The sequence below is a fragment of the Gekko japonicus genome, unplaced genomic scaffold (assembly GCF_001447785.1).
Source record: "Gekko japonicus isolate JY-2015 unplaced genomic scaffold, Gekko_japonicus_V1.1 scaffold5935, whole genome shotgun sequence".
Taxonomy (NCBI): domain Eukaryota; kingdom Metazoa; phylum Chordata; class Lepidosauria; order Squamata; family Gekkonidae; genus Gekko; species Gekko japonicus.
The window spans coordinates 7,535-30,315 of NW_015166623.1; the positions used below are offsets into that span (position 1 = coordinate 7,535).

Sequence of the window (22,781 nt, forward strand, 5' to 3'; positions counted from 1 at the left end):
CTAGGGTTGCAGTGCTCATCTCCGTTTCAAAATCGAAGAGCCAGCGCTGTCCGAAGACGTTTCCATGGTCATGTGGCCGGCATGACTAAACACCAGGGCGCACGGAACACTGTTACCTTCCCACCGAAGTGGGACCTATTTATCTACTTGCAATTTCTTTCTTTCAAACTGCTAGGTTGGCAGGAGCTAGAACTAGAGACGGGAGCTCACTCTGTCATGCGGCACACTCGGGTCTCGAACTGTTGAACTACCGACCTTCCACAGCCTGCAGTTCAGCGTCTTAACCACTTGAGCCACCGCAGCTCCATGTACTATAGTACAATGACATTAATTCTGACTGGTAAACTACAACAAGGACGCTCCTTCTGATCAACCGGGGAAATCCGTAGGTGTCTCTTGGCCAGGGTCAGTGAAGTAGTTCTCTTTTGTTTTCTTTCTGCCTTTTTGATACCTTTTCCCCTTCCTCTTCATAGTCACATGAGTAAGGCTGTCTTTCCACAGTCAGAGGTGACCCAAGAGAAGGGGAAGAAGATGGAAGAGCATGACCCAGAGGGACCTGGAATCAGCGAGATATCAAGGAAAGGTCCCCATCCCATCCAGGGTGGCAGTGGCATTGAATTCTGGGAAATATCTGCACTAGAGGTCCTGGATGAGGAAATGATGGGCACAGACGCACATAGCCGATGCTTCCGGCAGTTCCGCTACCATGAGGCTGCTGGGCCCCGAGAGGTTTGCAGCCAGGTCCCTGGACTTTGAGTGGCTGAAGCCAGAGAGGCACACCAAGAAGCAGATCCTGGACCTGGTGATCCTGGAGCAGTTCCTGGCCATCCTGCCCCAGGAAATGCAGCGCTGGGTCAGAGGATGTGGGCCGGAGACTAGTTCCCAGGCGGTAGCCCTGGCCGAAGGTTTCCTCTTGAGTCAGGCAGAGGAGACGAGGCAGGCAGAGCAGGTGAGGGGAATTTCCTTTACTTATTTCAAGCAGCGACCTTATCCTAAGGCTTCCCTGTCAGATGTGTATACCTCTAGAGAGTTCACTAAGCTCGGAAGAAAGCCCAACCCTGGTTCTTGCACCTGTGGTTGAAACAGCTCTGCTGGTCGATGCAGGCGTGTGGGAGAGGGGGGGAGCAGTGTTCCCTCTAAGCTGAGTTAGTGTGAGCTAGCTCACAGTTTTTTAGCCTCCGGCTCACACATTTTTCTCTTAGCCCAGGAAGGATGGCTCCAGAGCAATCTAATCTATGCAGTAGCCAGATCACTTGCTCACAACTTTAATGCCAGGAGCTCACAAAATAGAATTTTTGCTCACAAGACTCCACAGCTTAGAGGGAGCATTGGGTGGGCGTGGGGCAGGATCCGTCTCCTTGGCCTGTTCCATTCCTTCTCTTACCCATCTCCTTTCAGATGTGGGGACCGTCTGTGAAGATGGAAGCCAACTTCTCTGAGGTGGAAGGAGCTCATTCAGAGGATGGGCAGAGGGCTCAGGCCCAGGAAGGTGCCCAAGATGCCCTCTCACATGGTAAGGCTGTCTTGTGGCCAGATGGAATTGGGGCACACAGTGAAGTTGTTGGGTAGAAGGTTTTGGTCAGGAGCTGAAGGAAATACTTCTGCATATAACAGAGGGTAGATTTCTGGGACTCAGGGCCGGAGGATATAGTGATGGCCACTCACTTGAAAGGGGATTAGATTCATGGAAGGCAAATCTATTCTTATGAATTAAAATATCCCTGTCTCACATTTCTTCTGTTAGAGGGGACGCAGGGTGGTTTAAAAAGGAAAGAGAGATCAATCTGGTGCAGGTATTAGCCGTTGTGAATAAATCAGATCTCCGTGTTCCGGGGCAGCAGACCTCTGAAGACCCATTGCTAGGGGCCAGTTTGGTGTAGTGGTTCAGTGCACGGACTCTAATCTGGGAGAACCGGGTTTGATTCCCCACTCCTCCACTTGAACCTGGCTGGATGACCTTGGGCAAGCCATAGCTCTGATAAGAGCTGTCCTTGAAACAGACTTCTGAAGACCCATTGTTAGGGGCCAGTTTGGTGTAGTGGTTAAGTGTGTGGCCTCTAATCTGGGAGAACCGGGTTTGATTCCCCACTCCTCCACTTGAACCTGGCTAGATGACCTTGGGCAAGCCATAGCTCTGATAAGAGCTGTCCTTGAAAAAAGAGCAGTTTCTGTCAGAGCTCCCTCAGCCCCACCTACCTCACAGGGTGTTTGTTGCGGGGAGGGGAAGGGAAAGGAGTTTGTAAGCCGCTCTGAGATACCTTTGGGTAGTGAAGGGCGGGGTATAAATCCAGTCTCCTCCTCCTCCTCTTCCTCCCCCCCCCGCTTAAAGGTCTTCCAAGGGCATCTGGCAAGCCACAACCAGAAACAAGATACCAGACTAGGGGTGCCAGGGCTGTTGTGTGGCACCCCTGTGAGCGATGTGGTAAACCTGATGTCACTTTGATGTCTTCGTCTGCCCTGAAGCTTGAACGCAGACACTCTGGAAACCCATTAGTATTACCCTAGATTTTCGAGAGCATCAACTAATGTGCTAAAATTAGATCTGCATTTTCAGCTGGATGTGACAGCAACGTGTCGTGCAACTTAATTTTCCGGCCCCCTATTTTTCTCCTGCCAGCCTGAACACAAGGGCGCGTGGAAGGGCCCAGCCGGTGGGAGAAGGAATACCTGTGACCGGATTGAGTGGCCCTTGGGTCCGATCCAGCTGTCACATTTTTTGAGCTCCAGAGTTAACAGGGTATTAATCAAATCTCACAGAAGCCTGAAATGTGGGTACCTGGCGTCTCTCTTCTGTCTCTCCCACAGTTTATTAAAAATCATTATGAGTTCTGTTACCCTGGGAACAGGGGTGCATGAAGCAGCAGGAGTCATACAAGCAAATGAAACAGGGAGCGGAGGCTAATGCTCTTCCTTCTTCCTTTGTCTCCCTTGCAGGCAGCGGAGAGGCGTTGTGGAGCCACCGTCTTTGCAGTGGCGTGGAAACGGCTGCTGCACCTCCAGTCCAGGTAGGGGGAGATCAGGGGGAACAGCCTAGGTCAGTGATGGCGAACCTTTTAGAGACCGAGTGCCCAAACTGCGACCCAAAACCCACTTTTTTATCGCAAAGTGCCAACACGGCAATTTAACCTGAATACCGAGGTTCTACTTTAGAAAAAACAACTCGTACATTAACTTAAGATGATCCAAACAAAGTAAGGAAAGCAATCCCAAATGCTTTCATTTACTTAAAGTTATTTGGCAGAGAATTCGACACTTTAATGATGGTCTGGGCCTGGCTGGGGCAATGGCACGTGTGCCCACAGAGAGGGCTCCGAGTGCCACCTCTGGCCCCCGTGCCATAGGTTCGCCACCACTGGCCTTGGTCCTTCCTTCTTTCGTATGGGAGCTTTTGTTACTGCTAAGGTGTCCAAGCAATAGAGGCTCCGGGCGCCACTCCCTTTACCCCTGCCAAGGTCAACACCCTGTGCCCTCTCAGAATGCCCCCTTCCAGTGTGCCGTCTCTTCCTGGCATGATCTCTGACGGAGGAATCTGCTTTTTCTTTCAGTGTCCGTTTTCCTTCGAGGAGGTGGCGGTGGATTTCACAGAGGCTGAGTGGGCCCTGCTGGATCCAGACCAAAGAGCTCTCTATGGGGAAGTCATACTGGAGAACTACGGGAACGTGGCCTTTCTGGGTATGGATCTTTCATAGTGCCAAAGGTGCAAACTGCTGCCCTTGAGATGATGCATGAATCAAAATCTTGAACGGCAGTACATCGTTTTGAGGCCTGCCTTGCTACTTGACCCCCGCTGGGGCCTTGTAGAGTTAGAACGGCAGCGAAAGGCCATGTCCAGCATGGCTGGGTAGAACAACCCAAGCTGCCTGGCTGGCCCAGTAGGAAACTGAGGCCAGTGTGTTGTGGCCATTGCGCAAGCCAGAGAGGGTTTCCTGGCCTGAGGCCAAGGTGGGGTTGAGAGGAGATAAGCATATGGAGCAGAGGTCCATCAGTGGCTATTAGCCACAAGGTATAGATAGGGACTCTGGGGCAAGTGATGCCTGTCTTCTTGGTGCTTGTGGGGGGAAAAAGTGGGAGGGCTTCTAATGTATAGATAGGGACTCTGGGGCAAGTGATGCCTGTCTTCTTGGTGCTTGTGGGGGTAAAAAGTGGGAGGGCTTCTAATGTTCTGGTCCCACTGGTGGACCTCCTGATGGCACCTGGTATTTTTGGCCACTGTGTGACAGTGTTCGACTGGATGGGCCTTTGGCCTGATCCAACATTGGCGTCTCTTATGTTCTTATGTAAAGACCCTGGAAGGGGCCAGATCCTAATTTCTCAACACACCCTTCCCCCTGATGGGATTAGGGCCATCCACTTTGACCATAATCTGGAGTGGATCCATCCCCCTTATACTGGTTTGGATTGTGGGCTTTGGTCTTGGCCATGCTTCCGTCCCTTACAGAAGAATTCTTCTTCTTCCTTCGATTTCTTTCCTTCCTGATAAAAGAATCATCACTTTTTCCCCCTGTCTCTGCCAAAGGAGCCAGGAACGTGAGAGAGACTACAGCGGAGAAAGACCAAAGCCTGGCGTCCAAAGGAGGACCGGAGGGTTTCTCAAGAGGATCTCAAGAGAGTATCTCCTTCCCTACTGAGGTGGCTGATAGTGAGTGTCCTTCTCTGTTATGTCCTTATGTCAAGGGGATGGGCAAGGAACAGCCATTAGAGGATTTCTGATTCTCTTCTTAGCAAGTCTTGGTTTGGTGGAATTATGAAGCCCGCTAGATAGTGAGAGCAGGCCCGTAGCCAGGATTTCTTAAGTCAGGGGGCATTTAAATTTCTTAGGGGGCACTGGCTAATTGAATTAAAGGTAATTTGATTAATTGTATTAAAGGTAATTTGATTAATTGTATTAAAGGTAATTTGATTAAAGAAACTGGGGCGCAGGAACCCTGCGCTGTGCTGGTCTCCACTTCGGCCACCAGCAAGTTGGAGTCTCCCTCCTGTTGCCACTGGAAGCATCTAGTCCGCGTCCCTCCCCAGAGGCCCTCTACTGGAGCTGTCCCTCCCAGGGGGAGAAGGCTGTGACGTCCTGAGCTGAATGAGAAGTTGGGGGAGGCTTGCCAGGAAGCCGGGGGGGCCTAGCCCCGAGATGCCCCACTGTAGCTATGGGCCTGAGTGATAGAGGGAGGTCTTCTGGGGACTGAAATCTGAGAGGCTCGGAGCTCCTTCTGGGGCTGAACTCAGCTGTGGCTCTTGAGGGGCTGTGGCTTCCTTAAATACTGGATATTCCAGGGAAAGGGGCCGGCATCTTGAGAGCACTGTTGTGTGAGGACAAAGCTTCATCTCCGGTTTCCTTACAGCAGTCAGCTAGATTGGGGATCCTGAGTGTGGTGCCCCTGGGCCCTGTGGCAACCCGCAGACACCTTTTCTGACACCTGACCAGTGTTTTTAGGAACTGGGTGGGGCCAGGTAGGGCTCTTGGCCAGCAAGGCCTCAGATGGACCATTGTGACAACTGGAGATTTGTTCGGCTGTACAGATTTTGTTCAACGTTGCTTTGGCGGCAACTGCCACCACAGCACAAGGATCTATACACTGTGTGCCTGAAGTTAAGCTGTGGCAGCCATTTTGTGGGCGGCTCCGCCTCCAAGCCCTATGAGGGAAGGCTGAGGGACTTGGAGAAGAGAACGTTGAGTTGAGGTGGGACATGATTGCTCTGCTGAAGTATCTGAAGGGCTGCCACTTAGAGGAGGGCAGGGAGCCGTTCCTGCTGGCAGCAGAGGAGAGGACTTGGAAAAATGGGTTTAAGTGAAGGGGGTGGGAAGGTACCGGCTGGATATTAGGGGAAAACGTTTTTACAGTAGGAGTTGTGCCACAGTGGAATCAGCTGCCTAGGGAGGTGGTGAGCTCCCCCTCACTGGCAGTCTTTAAGCAGCGGCTGGATGTCACTTGTCAGGGATGCTCTAGGCCAGTGATGGCGAACCTTTTAGAGACCGAATGCCCAAACTGCAACCCAAAACCCACTTATTTATCGCAAAGTGCCAACACGGCTATTTAACCTGAATACTGAGGTTTTACTTTAGAAAAAAACAACTCATACATTAACTTAAAATGATCCAAACAAAGTAAGGAACACAATCCCAAATGCTTTCATTTACTTAAAATTATTTGGCAGAGAATTCGACGCTTTAATGATGGTCTGGGCCTGGCTGGGGCGACGGCACCCGTGCCCACGAAGAGGGCTCTGAGTGCCACCTCTGGCACCCGTGCCATAGGTTCGCCACCACTGGTCTATCAAAAACTACCACGTCCACCTCTCAGGGCAGTTAATTGTTATTTATTTCACCTGTTCTCCAAAGAGGTCAGAGGTTACCACACGCTGGTGACAGCCATTTCCTTGCTGCACCTACCATGTTATGTCAGAATTCCAAAGGTGCCTGCCCGCAAGCGCTGAGAGGTTGGAGACCCCTGAACTAGCTGCCTCCTGGCTTTTCCTCCCTCCCCAACAACTGGCATCCCTTCCAAAAACCATGGGCATCCCCTTTGAACGATGGGGTTCACTTGGTGCAGTCCTCCCTCCTTCCAGCAAACAAGTATTTGAGGAGGCTGAAAAGTAGCTTCTCATGGCTGTCCTCACACCAGGAAGTAAACTCTCTGTAGAATTGCAGGCAGGGGTCATTTCCTGCAGGAGCGCACAGGAGCGGAGCTCCGGCAGTAAAGAGTCCAGGGGGCGGGCACATGCAACAAGCCCCACCCCCTGCTCCCAGCAGCCCTCAGTCAGAGCAAGAAGCAGCCAGGTAAGCTGCAGAGCCCCCCACCCCCTGGCCCCCCAGTCCAAAACAGTCCAGTGGCACCTTTAAGACCAAGTTTTATTCAGGTACAAGCTCTCCCTCCTCTGCCAGGACAGATCTGCAATCCAAAACAGTCCAGTGGAGCCTGAGCGGTGGGTGTTGCCTTCTGACACACTTCCAGTGATGTCAGTGGGTGTGGCCTATGCAAATAAGGTATGCTAATGAGCTCCTGCACCTCTTTTTCTACTAAATGACCCCTGATTGCAGGGCTAGATATCATGATAACGTCTTGTATTTAATCACCAGAAATCTGCTTGGCAAGTCAAATGTGAAGGATGGGGGGGAATGATTCTTTGTTATTTTCCCCCCTGAAAGTAGATATTGGGGAGTGTGGTGGAACAGACCTGCTCTGGTCTGCATGCCGTATTCTGCCCTGCTTTCAGGCCTGCAGGCAGGATTTCTTTTTCTGAGGGGGCATTTCTCTCTCTCTCGTGGGGCTGCTACTATTCAAGTCAAGTCAAGTCAGCCTTTATTGGCATGTATCAGTAGAACAAAGTCATTATAAAAGTATACAAGCAGGACACTGTATTACAAATACATTGAATAAAATAATAGGTTACAACTGTGCTTTTTCTTGGCGTAGCAGCATGGTGGATTGAAGGAACTTAGCCACTTTCTCAGTTACTTCAACAGAGGAAGCAATAGCATTCAAAAGTTTGTAAACATTATGGCTACTATTGTGTGTCAGGTTGGTTATACAGATAAGGGGGAAAAATCCTTTTTTGCCTGGATCAAAAGGTAATCGCCCCAAGCGAACCTGACAGATTTCCCCTTTTTCAATGGGGTGAAGATGCTGAATGGGGGGGGGGAGTATTTACACCCTTTAAGAGGAGGGGGGGGGAATGAAATTTTCTAGCTCTTTCTGCAGGGCTCGGAGGGGAACTCAACACCCCCCAAAGGATTCCCTAGCCTACAGAATCAAGCAATATGGGTCGCCTATGGGCAAGCCGCCCCCCAATCAATACCACCACCCCTCTCTGCCGCCACATCAGAGCCTTTTTTCCTGCCTGCAGAGTTCAGGGCAGGAGCCTGTTACTTGAGTTAGGAGATCCATGGAGAGGGAGAGAGAAAAAGATCCCTTCTTTGTTTGCATCTGATTGCCTCTGCAGATTCCTTTGGGGGGGGAAGCAAAACACACAGAGACCTCCCCCCCAGATCTGATGCGCCTTTCATTCCACCCTCGCCCCAGTAAATAAGGCCGGAGATAGATTTAGGGGGATGAAGCCCTGCAGCAAGAGAGGAACAATGTCCCGGTGGATGGATGCCCACAGAGGCAGGCACACGGCAACCCATAATTTGCTACTTTAAAGGCTCGCTGCTCCATTGATCTGTTGCAAAGAGCCCAAACAAAAAGCCCACCAAGGTTGTAGCTTTGGAAGAAAAAGAGCCTGTGGGGGTGGAGCCAAAGGAGAAGAAATTAAAACCTCTTCCTCCAGCCCAGCTGTTTGCATGCTCAGGGATTTCCCCCCCTTCCGACGAGAGATTTACAAAAGCTGGAGTGGGAAAAGTTTAACCGCCTGGTCTGTCTTGACGAGAGTCAGGGTTTGTTTGGGGGTCTCTTTTCTTTCTTTGTTAAATATTTGACTGGCAGCCTTTGCCTGCCTACCTCCCTCTTAGAGACCCCCCCCTTTACTGGGCATATCCAGAAAGGTGCAATTAAACCCCCTCCCAGCCAGCTAGAGGGGCTGTGCTGGCCAATCAGAGGAGGAAGGAAGCCACTGGCCAGGAAGGAAGGAATGATGCAGGCAGCTGGTTAGTGTGTGTGCACTTTGGCTGGTGTGTGGCATGGCTGAACTTACCGAGTAATATTTTTTAAAAAATAAAGGGGAATTGGGGAGATTGGGTAGGGGGCTTTGAGGATCTCATAGGGGGCTCCATCCATGTCTGCTTTCCAAAGTTTTCCTAACACCTGGAGAGTTTTTACTTTCTCTCTCCGGTAATGCACCACCACCACCTGACCTTTGCAAGGAATTGCCCGCTGGGAGGCTCTTTTCTTCCTTTGTTAATTTGAGTGGCAGTCTTTGCCTGCCCCCTCTTAGAACCCCCCCCCCTCTACTGGGCATATCCAGAGAGGTGAAATTAGACCCCCCGCTGGCTAGAGGGGCTGGGCTGGCCAATCAAAGGAGGAACAAAGGAGGTGCAAGGAAGCCACTGGCCACGAAGGAATCAAGCCAGGAAGGAAGGAATGACTCTGGAGGCCAGTTAGTTCTCACACTCTTTAGCTAGCGTGTTGGCAGTGCAGTGTAGCTGAACTTAACAAGTAACAGGTTTTTCCCAAAAAAATAAAGGGGAATTGGGGAGATTGGGTAGGGGGCTTTGAGGATCTCATAGGGGGCTCCATCCATGTCTGCTTTCCAAAGTTTTCCTATCACCTGGAGAGGTTTTACTTTCTCTCTCCGGTAATGCACCACCACCACCTGACCTTTGCAAGGAATTGCCTGCTCGGAGGGTCAGGGCTCCCAGCTTCCCTTCCAAGCTCTGAGGCCTTGCCTCTGTGTCTCCCGCTGCCCGACGTATGGTCACCGCGGGGACAGTTCACTGGCTTGTGTTCCCCTGGAGGAATAGCCGCTTGCCAACTGCCTACCTTCCCCCTGGCCCCCTTTTAAAATAGCGTGTCTGAGACAGTGGAGGTCTATGTGGTACAGAGAACCGTTCCCAGCATCGAAAGTTGAAAATATTTATTAAAAAGAAAATGTTCATAAGCATACTTTTTAGCACAGCACCAAACTGGGCAAGGAAATCCAAAGGAAATAGGTAAAACACAAATCCTCTGTCGCTCTGTCTAATACATGCCCTATCAGGTGGTAAAATCTAGGACAGGCTCTTTAGCTTAGATGTTCTAGATCTCTACAGAGTAGTCATTACCTTGAAGCTTGCTCCAACTCTCCCAGGAGAGCGCATGGTCAGTGGCTCAGAGGAGAGTCTGCGTGTCCTCTCAGGGATGCAGCACCCAAAGAAAAGAGAGTTTCTTCTTGTTGCTTGGAGTTTTTATCATCTCAGTCTCTCCTCCCACTGACCCAGTCAGCCCAGGTCAAAGAAGCTTTTCCTGAAAAGTCCAGACATTTCCTTCCTGGAATTTGTTCTAGTCTAAAGTCCTCCAAGTCTCTGTTCCCTGCTTGGAGAAGGGGGGGCTGGTCAACAAAGGGGGGGGGGGCGGCGCAATCCATCGAAGATGGAGGTCCTGTACCTGGGTTGAGGGGGCATGGATGTGGGTACCAGGCTCCCCACACTGGAAGGGGCACCTTTGGTGCCACCCCAGACAGTGAGGAGCCTGGGAGTAACACTGGATGCCTCTCTGTCTATGGAGGCCCAGGTTACCACAGTTGCCAGATCTGCATTCTTCCATCAGGCAGATCAGGCTACTGAAGCCATATCTCTCCCCCCAAAACCTAGCTACGGTGATCCATGCAATGGTCACTTCCAGGCTTGATTACTGCAATTCGCTCTACACAGGCTGATCCAGAAATTACAACTGGTACAAAATGTGGCGTCGTGCCTGCTGACGCCGACGCCTGTGCAGGCTCACGTTCGGTATGTGCTTTGCCAGCTGCACTGGTTACCAGTTGAGTACTGGATCTGCTTCAAGGTGTTGGTAATAACCTTTAAAGCCTTATACGACCTGGGACCAACATATCTAAGGACCGCCTGTTCCCATATATGCCTCGAAGAGCTTTACGCTCTAGTAATGAACATCTCCTGGTGGTCCCTAGCCCAAGAGTCGTCCGTCTAGCCTCGACCAGGGCCGGGGCCTTCTCTCCATCTATCGGCAACCGGCCATAACAATCAGTATGAATGGGTCGGAACTTTCACCAGTAGCTATAACTACTGATTTTAAATGTTTATATTGTGTTTTTAAACCTTATTGTATTGTTGAAGATGAAGTGACCCGCCCTGAGCCTGCTCGTGGGATGGGCGGGATACAAATACAATAAATAAATAAACTCAACTGTCTTTAGCTAGACCCAGGGCTATTTTTGGGCAGGAACGCACAGGAACGGAGTTCCGTCTGGCTCCTGAGTTGGCCACGCCCAACAAGAACTCATTAGCATAATAGGCCACACCCAACAGCAGAAACTCATTCGGATTGGCTACATTAGCGGTGTGTGGCCTAACATGCAAAAAAGTTCCTGCTACAAAAAAAGCTCTGGGTTTTGACAACAAAGAAGGTAAACAGAATAAGAAGCAAAAGATTGGTGTGGCTGGATGACCACACGTCTGGTAACATGTGGGTGCGGCCTAATGTGCTAATAAGTGGTGCTGTCAGGGGTGTGGCCCAATATGCTAATGGATTCCTGCTATTGGGTGTGGCCTATTATGCTAATGAGTTCCTGCTGGGCTTTTTCTACCAAAAAAGCCCTGGCTAGACCTATTAGCATTTGTTAAGAGGTAGCTCAGGTGAGCCTGGGAAGCCATTGACTGACTTCCTGCTTGTTCTCTGTCCAGAGGACGAAGAGCACTGAGCAGAAAAAATGGCTTAGACCTTGTAGGCACTTTCAGGATGCCACCTGCAGGACGCCATCTTAAGCAATCAATGGAGCATCACCAGCACTTTATGATTTATGATCTACTTATAATTGATTTGTTTTAAATGATTTTATGTGGATTTTAATTGTTATTTATGTATTAATCAGTGTGAGCCGCCCTGAGCCTGCTTTGCGGGGAGGGCGGGGTACAAATTAATTAAATAATTAAATAAAATAAAAACTGTTAAAACGCAAAGTGGAGCTTTTGTTCATAGCCATCCTCCCAAGTGAAAAATAAGCATTTCTTCACAGGGAGTTTGGGGGAAGGGAGAGATAGAATATAAAACCAGCTCTGCTGGAGGGCCTGGCCAGGGAAAAGTTGTGACTAGCCGCTCAGTCAGGTTGAGTGGAGTGGGGAGAGAAGCTCTGACAAAGGAAAGAAAATGCCACGCCTGTCAATAAAGAGTGCTTGATTTGTGGCTTAGCTTCTTGCCTGAGTGCTGATTGGCTCTCTCTCTTTATTCCAGCAAAAGATGTCAAGGAGATGGTTGGGGAATTCGAGTGGTTCTCATTGGAAGGAGACAAGGAACAAGAGTCTGAATGTAACTTCAGTGATCGAGATAGACTGGAGAGGCAGGAGGGAAACCATGGAGAGAAGATGAGGGAAAAACCCATTCCTTGCCAAGAAGGGGATTTCCATGAAATAATCCACATAGCACAGGAAACACACAAATATGTGGACTGGGGATTGAATTTCTCAGATCAAACTCAATATATTGATTTGCAGAAGCATCCTGGAAAGCTTCATAATTGCTTGCAGTGTGGAAAGAGCTTCCTTTGTGGAGAAGAGCTCATGAGGCACCAAAGGATCCATATAGGAGAGAAACTGTACAGCTGCTCAGACTGCGACAAAAGATTCTCAGAGAAATCAAACCTTATTCAACACCAGAGAGAGACTTCCCACCATTCAGGAGGGGAGACATTTATCTGCTTAGAGAGTGCAAAGAATTTCTCTGATGGGAAGGCACATGAATGGTTTCCGTGTGGAAAGTATTTCACCTGCAGATCACATCTCCTTTTGCACCAAAGAACCCACACAGGGGAGAAACCCTTTGAATGCTCAGAGTGTGGAAAGAGATTCAGTCAGAGTGTCAGTCTTCAACGGCATCAAATAATCCACACGGGGGAGAAACCGTTTGAGTGCTCAGAGTGTGGAAAGGAATTCAGATGGAGTGGCAATCTTCAGCGGCATCTGGGAACCCACACAGGGGAGAAACCATTTGAGTGCTCGGAGTGTGGAAAGAGATTCAGTGAAAATCGCAATCTTCAACAGCATTTAAGAACCCACACGGGGGAAAAACCTTTTGAATGCTTAGAGTGTGGAAAGAGATTCAGTCAGAGTGTCAGTCTTCAAAGGCATATAAGAACCCACACAGGTGAGAAACCTTTTGAATGCTCAGAATGTGGAAAGAGATTCCACTGCAGTGTTGATCTTCAACGGCATCAAAAAACCCACACAGGGGAGAAACCTTTTAAATGTTCAGAGTGTGGAAAGAGATTCAGCTGGAGAGGCCGTCTTCAACGGCATCAAAGAACTCACACAGGGGAGAAACCTTTTGAATGCTCCGAGTGTGGAAAGAGATTCAGTGAAAGTCGCAGTCTTCAACGGCATCTAAGAACTCACACAGGTTAGAAACCTTTTGAATGCTTCTAATGTGGAAAGAGTATGGAAAGATATTCAGAGGAGATGCCATCTTTAACATCATCGAAGAACCTGCACGGGTGAGAAACTTTTCGAACGCACACACAAGGAGAAACCATGTGACTGCTTAGCCTGTGAAAATGAGCTTTTCTCTTATTTCACACCTGAAAGACAACCACAGATGAGAGAAAGGGTCTAAACCATGTAAACTCTTGGAAAGAACTTGCATCTGCACAGAAAACTTACCATATAGAACCCCCACACCCGATTCAAACCAAGAAAAACTTGTATAAATGCTCAGATTATGGGGAAAGGTCTAGCCATGATTGACACCTCAAATAGTTCTCACAGGGAAGAAAACAAGGATGTACTCTGACGGTGGAAGGAGACTCAAGATCAGCGCATCTGTCCATAAGCACTGAGGAATCTACACAGGGGTGAAACCCTCATAAATTGTCTGTGTGTGGCAACACTCTGATGCAGAGACCAGAGCTTCATGTTCCTCGCAGAGAGGTGAAACTTTCCTACAGTTGTTTCTGATAAGGATCTTCTTCACAGCCAGGGGTTTGGGACTAAAAAAGTATTTACACAAAAAAGGGCCTTTTCAGTGGTTGCCCTCTATGAAGCTCACTCCTTCAGGATATTTACCAAGTGAGGTATTTCTGACATCTGCAAAGCTGGCAAAAACATTTCTATTTTCCAAACCCTGTGCAGAGATACACAAAATGAGGATGGTCGATACCTACAGCCTAGCATGACAGCATGTGCACAAATAGTTTTATTTGACAAGTAGTTCTGGAGAAGCATCCTCTAACCGTAATCCCCCACCCACCCAGTTCAGCCTGCTGCAGGCTTTTTGGGCTGCCACCACTTTGAAGCCCAAAGAGTTTGTTCAGTAGGATTAATTTAAGAACATAAGAGCCCTGCTGGATCAGACCAGTACTCCATCTAGTCCAGCATCCTGTCTCACAGAGTGGCCAACCAGTTCCTCTGGCACTGAATTCCACATTTTCCTTAATTTGGAAGAATGAAAACAAACAGAACCCTTCTTGAAATATGAGCTTTTTCAGGCTGTCTGCTACAACACTTAGATGCTCAGCTTTGGGGTTGGTATATAGTACTGCGGAATATGTGTCAGTGTGGCTCAGCAGCCCCCATGTCCACAAACTTGATGTCCAACTCAATACAACGAGAACCATCAGTGGATGTATGAAACCCACTACGACCTATTAACTACCCATGCTGTGCCACATCACTACCCTGCATCTCTGAAGACAAGATGCTCTTCTTTGTAAATATAGAAAAATACTTGAAAACCGAGAGTTTCCTATCCACAAAGACATGGCTGATGCAAGCCTAACCAGGCTAAGTCCCCGACACCCAGCAATAAGATCTGCACAAATCCTGCAATCACAAAATTTCGATCTAGGGAAGGAATGGTTGTGAACATGGATACAATCAGTTCCACCCAGTATCCATAACCTGATAACACCAATGAGAGGCCCGCAGGATTTGACTTACCACATAAACTATGGAAGATGGCTAATAGAATACAAATAGACTTTGGCAGTTGTGCAGAGCTGTTGTTTTAATGGGACGAAATACCAGGACCTGAATGCAATTCTGGTGCAGCCCGCCAAATTATTTTACATCTATCACAAGAATGTGTATGTCATGTTTTCCAGGGAGATGTGATGGAGCTCCTTGAACTCTCCCCAGCTGCAATTGAGTGTATTGAAAATCTAGATATTAGTATTTTAGGGGGATTGCCCAATCAGTTGGCATGCCCACTGTATCAACTTGGTTACATATTTTATATTATTATATGCTTCCTGTGTGTAACTCTACCATGCGATAAATAATCCGTCCATGAGAGCCTGTTAAGGGTTAAAGAAGCAGGGAGATATGTGGTTCCTAGAGAGTATACAAAGGGAGAGGACAGAGACTCAAGAAGCTGGGCTGGGGGATGCCACAATGCTCCCTCTAAGCTGGGGAGTCTTGTGAGCAAAAATTATACATTGTGAGCTGCTGGCATTAAAGTTGTGAGCGAGCGATTCGTCTACTGCATAAATTAGTTTGCTCTGGAGCCCTCCTTCCTGAGCTAAGATAAAAATATAAAAATAAAAGATAAAAAGGCCTGAGGGCCTTTGGTGGTCTAAATAATAGCAATAGCAATACACAGAGTACACTTTACAATACATAGATGCATTTTGTTCTAAGTTTTAGCTGCTCAACCTTCTAGGTTCCTGTCCGTTTCAAGTTAGCCACAGGGTGAAAGGTGGGTTCTGGTGGTGGCGGGGCTTAATTTTGCAGCGAGGGGTGGGGGATCTGTAGCAAGGAAAGCTTTCCAGGCATTGGTGTGGTTCGGTGGCTAATTGTGTTAGCTGGTAGGGTCTCTAGCCCTCGCCTCATCTGCAAGATGGGGATTATAATAGTAGCCTACTCTACAAGAGAGTTGTAGGGATTTCGTGAGACAATGTAAATGAAGCAGTCTGAGTCCTCCACAGAACTACATACACACACTCACGGGTGGACGGGCTGCAAGGATGATATCACACCTATTTTGCAGTAGAAGAAAGCAAGATTCTACTTGCACTTTAAAACTAACAAATTGCACAGAATAAATAATGCACTTTCAATGCACTTCAGCAATTATTTGCAGGTGGATTTTGCTGTTTCATATGGTGATATCCAGTTGCAAAGTGCATTATTTAGTGAGTGTGCCCAAAATTTGTGGCAAGGGATGGACTTTCACGAGTCACTGATCACTTCTTTGGATACCTTCGTATAGCAGTATCTGAAGAAGTGAGCAGTGGTTCACGAAAGCTCACACCCTGCCAGAAATTTTGTTAGTCTTTCAGGTGCTACTGGACTTTTTGCTCTTTTCTGCTGCTACAGACAGACTTAACACAGCTGCCCATCTTGACCTGTCTTGTAGTCTTTGCATTGGTTGGCCGTTGGTTTCCAAATCTAGTTCATGGTGCTGGCACTTACATGACTCTCATTATGAGCCCATGGGGCTGCTTCATTCAGCACCTCACTTCCTTTTGTTTATTTCAATCCCTTCAACCATTGGGTTCGATCTGCCAGTGCCCTTTCACCAGCTTCCTCTGTGGCCCCATTTGGCGATGGCAAAGCCTCCTGCAGGGAATTCCGAGATCAACACATATCTTAGCACCCTTTTTTTAAAAAAACACACATTTATAACTTTTAACTTTAAAACATATAAACAGTGATGTACTTTTCATGAGTGAAACAGATACGATAAACTTAAGAATACGTATTGCATCATAACAAGAATAACCATCCAAACCCTTAACTACAGGAATTATTAATAACATTAATATTATGTTGACCCTCGTATTTTGCACTTGTGTAGATATCGTTTGAGTTGATAAGCCAGATCAAAATGCCATGATTGCCTCTTTATAGCGTTGGGGATTGTGTGAGAAGGCATTATTGATTCTGTAAATGATGCTTCAAGGAGCTGCGGTGGCTCAAGTGGTTAAGATGCTGAACTGCAGGCTGTGGAAGGTCAGTAGTTCAGCAGTTCGAGACCTGGGTTGCTGCATGATGGAGTGAGCTCCCATCTCTAGTTCCAGCTCCTGCCAACCTAGCAGTTCGAAAGCAAGAAATTGCAAGTAGAGAAATCTTATTTTGGCTCCGGCCTCTGAGCATGAACAGACTGCTTCACCATCCTTGCTGAGTAACCACAACCAGACCTTTCACTCCTGGAATTAGGCAGTGGACGTTCCTAGGCTTAAAAGAAAGACACGCTAAATGTCTGCCTTTTTCAAAACACCGTTAAAACCAGAATTTTAACAACAAAGGCTAGTAAAGGATGCAAAAGAAAAAGCTGGGTTTTCTAGAGAGGATGCAAAAGGAGTGTGAGAGGGTAATCCTTTAAACTGGAGTGCAGTCTCTCTCATGGAGAAGAAGGGATTGTCAGATTCTACATCTTGGTCATTACAGGCAGGAGTGGGTATCCCATTCCTAATGTCCAGTTCTGAAAGTTAAAAAATGCAGAAGAAGAAATGGTGCTTTTTTAAGAGTAGAAGAGTAGAAAAGAGCAAGGGTGGCCTAGTGGTTAGAATTCATGATCAGGGTTTGGGAAACCCAGGTTCGAATCCTCACTCTGCCAAATAAATTTGCTTTGTTACCTTGGGGCAGTCACGCCCTCTCAGCCTCGCAAGGATGCTGTGAAGAGAAAGTGGAGAATAGGACAGAGAGGAAATTAATGCCGTGGCTTGCTTGGTGTCAGCACTTGTGAGGAAGGTAACGGTAAAGGTTCCCTTGCTCGAAAGCCAGTCGAATCCGACTCTAGGGTTGCGGTGCTCATCTCCGTTTCAATGCCGAAGAGCCAGCGCTGTCCGAAGACGTTTCCGTGGTCATGTGGCCGGCATGACTAAACACCAAGGCGCACGGAACGCTGGTGAGGAAAGCAGTGGGTGAATGAACTAGATCTCTCTGGTGTACGCCGACGAAGCGACACGGAGATCTGCTTGTGTGGCAGGCTGAACCCGTCGTCAGAAAGCGACCGGTTGGGCGACCGACGTGGATCGTCGGTGAACAGAAACCACATTAATGCAAAGCAGGTTTTTAAAAATTTCCCTCGCAAGGCCTAGAAAGGGTTAAAGCGAATGAGCCGCGTTTCCTAGGCAGGCGGCGTAGGGAGGAGAGAAACACTCCGGTCCTCCGGCTTCGTTCTCGAGGGATCCGGCTTGGCTTTGCGGGAGAGCTGGAGGACGGAGACTGGATCCGGCCGGGAGGATTCCTGGAAGGGTAACGAGCTGAGGGGGGGGGGGGGGGATTGAAGCGCCCCCGGGATGGACGGCCCTGCAAGGGGATCCCTTTGGGCCCCCCAGTCCAGAGCAGGGCCGGGAAGGAGGCGGCCAGGGTGGCTCCCATGACCCAGGGGCTGGATCTCAAGCAAGGAGCAGGAGGGGAGTTCTTGGGTTTCCCTCTCCACGCCGAGAACAGGCCTCTCCCCCCCACTGTGATGGCCCCATAGTGATTTTGGGGTGTGTCCCATTTTACAGCAAGTGTCAGAAAGCAAAGTGAGTGCCCCCGGGAGTTGGGGCGACGGGGGCGGGAGAGGGGAGGGAATAATACTCGTGGGTTTCATTGTCTTGTTTCCCTCAAAATAATCTTTCCCCTGTTTTTTTCCCCATTTATTTCTTCCTTGTTGTGATAAATGGGGTTCCTTTGGAGCAGGGGGCGGTGTGAGATGCAGCCCAGATGTGCAGGCCCTGCTTTGGCCGGGGTGTGTGTGTGGGTGTGGGTGGGTGGGTGTGGCTGTTACAGTCTGGGATTTAGTGTGGGGCCATCCTGACTTCCCTCCCTCCCTCCCAAAGATTTCCCATTCAGGTTCTTCTCTCGTCCAGCTCTTCTTGGGTAGGCGACATTCTTTCCCAGCATCGGTGTCGTTAATTGTGTGAGCCGGGATGGCCTCGCTCTTTTTCACTCCCTGCAGTTTCGTCCCAGACACACATTCAGGAAGGCTGAAGCAAGCGACGCGTTTCCCCAGGCTCATTCCCTCACCTGCAGGGCCCTGGCCCTTCCCTTTCAAGCCCACAGGCCTCTCCTATTGAGCCCACTTGGGAGCAGCATGCAGTGCGTTGGTGTCTTTTCCTCACAAGATTTGGGTTCTCTCCGCTATTGCGGTTCATTGGCTTTCTCTGGGGCCCGATCCAGAGACAGCAAAGCCTTCTGAGGGAGGAATCTCTCTGGGCCGCTTTGGAGGGCTTCTAAGACAGGACTTTTCGTAAGAGCCTTGGGCGCCTCGGGATGACAGCTTTCTCATTCCCTTGGGGGACTGTCCATGGCTCAGTGGTAGAGCATCTGCTTGGCTTGCAGAAGGTCCCAGGTTCAATCCCTGGCATCTCCAGTTCAAAAAGGACCAGATACTAGGTCAGGGGTGGCCAAACTTGTTTAACGTAACAGCCACACAGAATAAACGTCAGATGTCTGAGACCAGGGGCCATTTCGTAGAAAAAGAGGTGCAGGGGCTCACTGGAATAACTCATTAGCATAACTTATTTGCATATGCCACACCCCCTGACTGGAAGTGTGTCAGAAGGCAACACCCACCGCTCAGGCTCCACTGGACTGTTTTGGATTGCTAGCTACTGGGGGGGGGGAATGCACAGATCTGCCCTTGCAGAGGAGGGAGAGCTTGTATCTGAAGGCAGGCGGGGGGTGGGTGGCTCTGTAACTTACCTGGCTGCTTCTTGGTCTTCATGGCCTGACTGAGGGCTGCTGGGAGCAGGGGGTGAGGCTTGTTGCATGTTCCCACCCCCTGGGCTCCTTACTGCCGGAGCTCCGCTCCTGTGCGCTCCTGCAGGAAATGACCCCTGTCTGAGACATGAACAAATATTACACACAGGTTTTTATTGGAAAATATGCAAATGTGCTTTTTATTAACATTGAATTAGACTGTGTGAAAGAGCCACATGTGGCTCCCGAGCTGCAGTTTGGCCACCCCTGTACCAAGTGATGTGAAAAGACTGCTGTCTGCCTGGGCCCCTGGAGAGCAGCTGCCAGTCTGAGTAGACAACACTGACTTTGATGGAACGAGGGTCTGACTCAGTGTAAGGCAGCTTCCTGCGTGAGACAGCAAGCTCTGTTGAAGATCTTCTTGTGTTCGTTCAATTAGTTCTGCTGTTTTTAGGATTGGGGGGGGGTTTGCTTGTTTTTATTGTTGGGAGAAAGGTTGGCATAAATCTTCAGAACTGCTTGTGTATCCAGTGGATACATCTGTCCATATAGAGCAGTGATGGCGAACTTTTTAGAGACCGGGTGCCCAAACTGCGACCCAAAACCCACTTATTTATCGCAAAGTGCCAACACGGCAATTCAACCTGAATACTGAGGTTTTACTTTAGAAAAAACAACTCATACATTAACTTAAGATGATCCAAACAAAGGAAGGAAAGCAATCCCAAATGCTTTCATTTACTTAAAATTATTTGGCAGAGAATCTGTCACTTTAATGATGGTCTGGGCCTGGCTGGGGCGATGGCACGCGTGCCCACAGAGAGGGCTCTGAGTGCCACCTCTGGCACCCGTGCCATAGGTTCGCCACCACTGATATAGAGGATATCCAGAGGATGCGTATAGGAAGCACCATTTTCCCAGCACGTCTTTGCCGTCTTCTCCCCCTCTTGGGGTCCATGTCGGATCAGGCCAGCTGGGCCTTGCTCATCTCTTGCCTTTGACCCCTATGGATGGACTCACTGATCTGAGCAATTCTTAGGCTTCTATACATGACCCTGTGCACGGCACAGCACATCAACATGCATTAAGGGAGACTGGGTGTGCGTGCACTGCCTCCTCCCTCACCTCTGCGAAATCAACTGTGTCCCGTGTACACGATCCCTCTCTGTACGTTAAAAAAAGCAGCGTTTCCAATTGCAGGGACAGCGTCTACCTGTGTACACTTGAGAGCCAGTCTGGTATAGTGGTTTGGAGAAGCAGTCTCTAATCTGGGAGAACCGGGTTTGATTCCCCACTCCTCCACATGCAGCTGCTGGTGTGACCTTGGGTCAGTCACAAGTTCTCTCAGAGCTGTTCTCTCATGAGCAGTTCTCAGAAGAGCTCTCTCAGCCCCACCTACCTCACAGGGTGTCTGTTGTGGGGAGGCGAAGGGAAAGGAGATTGTAAGCCGTTCTAAGACTCCTTCAGGTAGTGAAGGGCAGAGGGTATACATCCAATCTCTTCTTCCTCTTCTCGATAGACATGGCGCTCACCAGCCGCCGATGACAAGAATTGGGGCCAGCACGCTGAGGCACAGTCGCCTGCTTTGTGTGTAGGGTGGTAGGTAGAGATACACTGTCTTGAATGATGCTGGAACTCCACATGGCACCTTCTTCAGTGCGCTTCTCTGTAGGTGATGCTTGGATTGGGATAATGGGCCACGGGTCTGATTCAGTATATGGCAGCTTCATGTGATGCTGTTACAGTCTCTTTGGGGGTGTCATGGGCTTTTGAGAGCCAGTTTGGTGTAGTGGTTAAGTGTGCGGACTCTAATCTGGGAGAGCCAGGTTTGATTCCCCACTCCTCCACTTGCACCTGGCTGGATGACCTTGGGCAAGCCGTAGGTCTGGCACAACTGTTCTTGGAAAATTTAGCTCTTATCTTCTGAAACAAAATGACGTTTCAACATACTTTCTTAGATAAATGTTGACTGTTTAATTTGTTCTAAGTGCTCGATGTATAATCTATGATGTTAATCATACTTAATAATTTCTGTAAAAATTGAAGTGGTTTTAACTTACCTTAACAGTTGTATGAAAATATTAAAACTTCAATAAAAATGTTGAAGAAAAAAAACCCTGTTCTTGGAAAAGAGCAGTTTCTGTCAAGAGCTCTCTCAGCCCCACCTACCTCACAGGGTGTCTGTTGTGGGGAGGGGAAGGGAAAGGAGTTTGTAAGCCGCTCTGAGACACCTTTGGGTAGTGAAGGGCGGGGTATAAATCCAGTCTCTTCTTCTTCTTCTTCCTAGAGACAGCTGGAGAGCCATTGTGGGAACAAAATGCTGGACTCGATGGGCCTTTGGTCTGCTCCAGTGCAGCTCTTCTGACATTCTTTTTCTGTCTGTTTTTTACAGGGAGAAGCCAAATCTGGAACGTTGTAATCCGTTGCCACAGTTTTCCACAGGAAAAAACGTCACTGGGAGCACATCTAGTATGAAAATGCAGTGGCAAAGCACAACGATAGGGGAAGCAGCGAAGGGGATACCAAATGCCCCACACGTTCTCCAGACTGGGAGTATCGGGGAATTCCTTCGAAGGAGGCCAAGAGATCCCGTGCATCAGCAATCGGCAGGGGTTTCTCTTTTCCTCGCTCTGGGAAGCCCAGTGGCAGGAGTTCCTCAAGAGGGTGGAAAACCCTCACTCTGGATGGGGAGTCCCCCCCTTGCCAGCTAAACCTTCCCCCTGGGAGGATGCCAAGGCCTTTCTGGCCTCCTTTGAACAAGTGGCCGAAGCCTGTCAGTGGCCAAAGGAAGAGTGGGTGAGCCGACTCCTGCCGGCCCTCAGCGGCGATGCTGAGGAGACCTATCGCAGAATGGATGCCAAAGACAGAGAGGATTATGGGAAAGTGAAGGCAGCCATCTTGCGAGGAGATGCCCTGAGCCGGGAGAAGCAGCGTGAAGAGTTCCGGCATTTCTGCTACCAGGAGTCAGATGGGCCAAGAGGAACATACAGCCGACTGCGGGAAATGTGCCGTGGGTGGCTGAGGGTGGAGAATCACAGCAAGGAGGAGATCCTGGAGCTCTTGGTCCTGGAGCAGCTGCTGAGCGTCCTGCCCCCAGAGATCCAAAGTTGGGTAAGGGAGAGCAGCCCTGATAGCTGCTCCCAGGTGGTGGACCTGGCTGAAGAGTTCCTCTTAAGGCAGAGAGGCAGGTGAGGCCCTTCTGTTCTGTGGGCTCTGAAGGCAGGAGGGCCTGGGGTGGAGCCAGGGGCTGAGATCTCTGTCCATCTCACTGGGGAGGAGGGGAATGCCAGGGCACAACGATGTGGGTTTTTTTGTCACCTACTTGTGGATCAGGCTGACCCCCATTTCTTATTCTTTGTTTTGTTTGGCAATTCTGGCCCCAAAAGGTGTTCCTCGAAAGTTTTATTAATTGGGAAAAAACCCCATCCTGATTCCCCCTTCTAACGCAGCAGTGGGCCTGCTAAGCTTGGGGCAGGGGGCAGAGCCCTCCCCTAGGGTTGCCAGGTCTGGGTTGGAAAATACCTTGAGAGTTTGGGGGTGGGGCCGGCAGAGGGCGGGGTTTGGCGAGGGGCCT

At 49.3% G+C, this 22,781-nt stretch overlaps 1 protein-coding gene across 1 annotated transcript in view; it reads left to right on the plus strand.

Moving 5' to 3' along the window:
• Nucleotides 1-1,398: 1,398 nt before the first annotated feature.
• Nucleotides 1,399-22,781, plus strand: part of LOC107111438 (zinc finger protein 420-like) — a gene marked incomplete at its 5' end in the record, with an annotated part of 26,337 nt that continues 4,954 nt past the window's right edge. Inside the window, 7 exons of the mRNA XM_015412403.1 lie at nucleotides 1,399-1,513; nucleotides 2,935-3,005; nucleotides 3,546-3,672; nucleotides 4,517-4,639; nucleotides 11,817-12,595; nucleotides 21,600-21,622; nucleotides 21,754-22,318. Coding sequence (XP_015267889.1) covers nucleotides 1,399-1,513; nucleotides 2,935-3,005; nucleotides 3,546-3,672; nucleotides 4,517-4,639; nucleotides 11,817-12,595; nucleotides 21,600-21,622; nucleotides 21,754-22,318 — 1,803 coding nt within the window. The remainder of the gene's footprint in view (nucleotides 1,514-2,934; nucleotides 3,006-3,545; nucleotides 3,673-4,516; nucleotides 4,640-11,816; nucleotides 12,596-21,599; nucleotides 21,623-21,753; nucleotides 22,319-22,781) is intronic.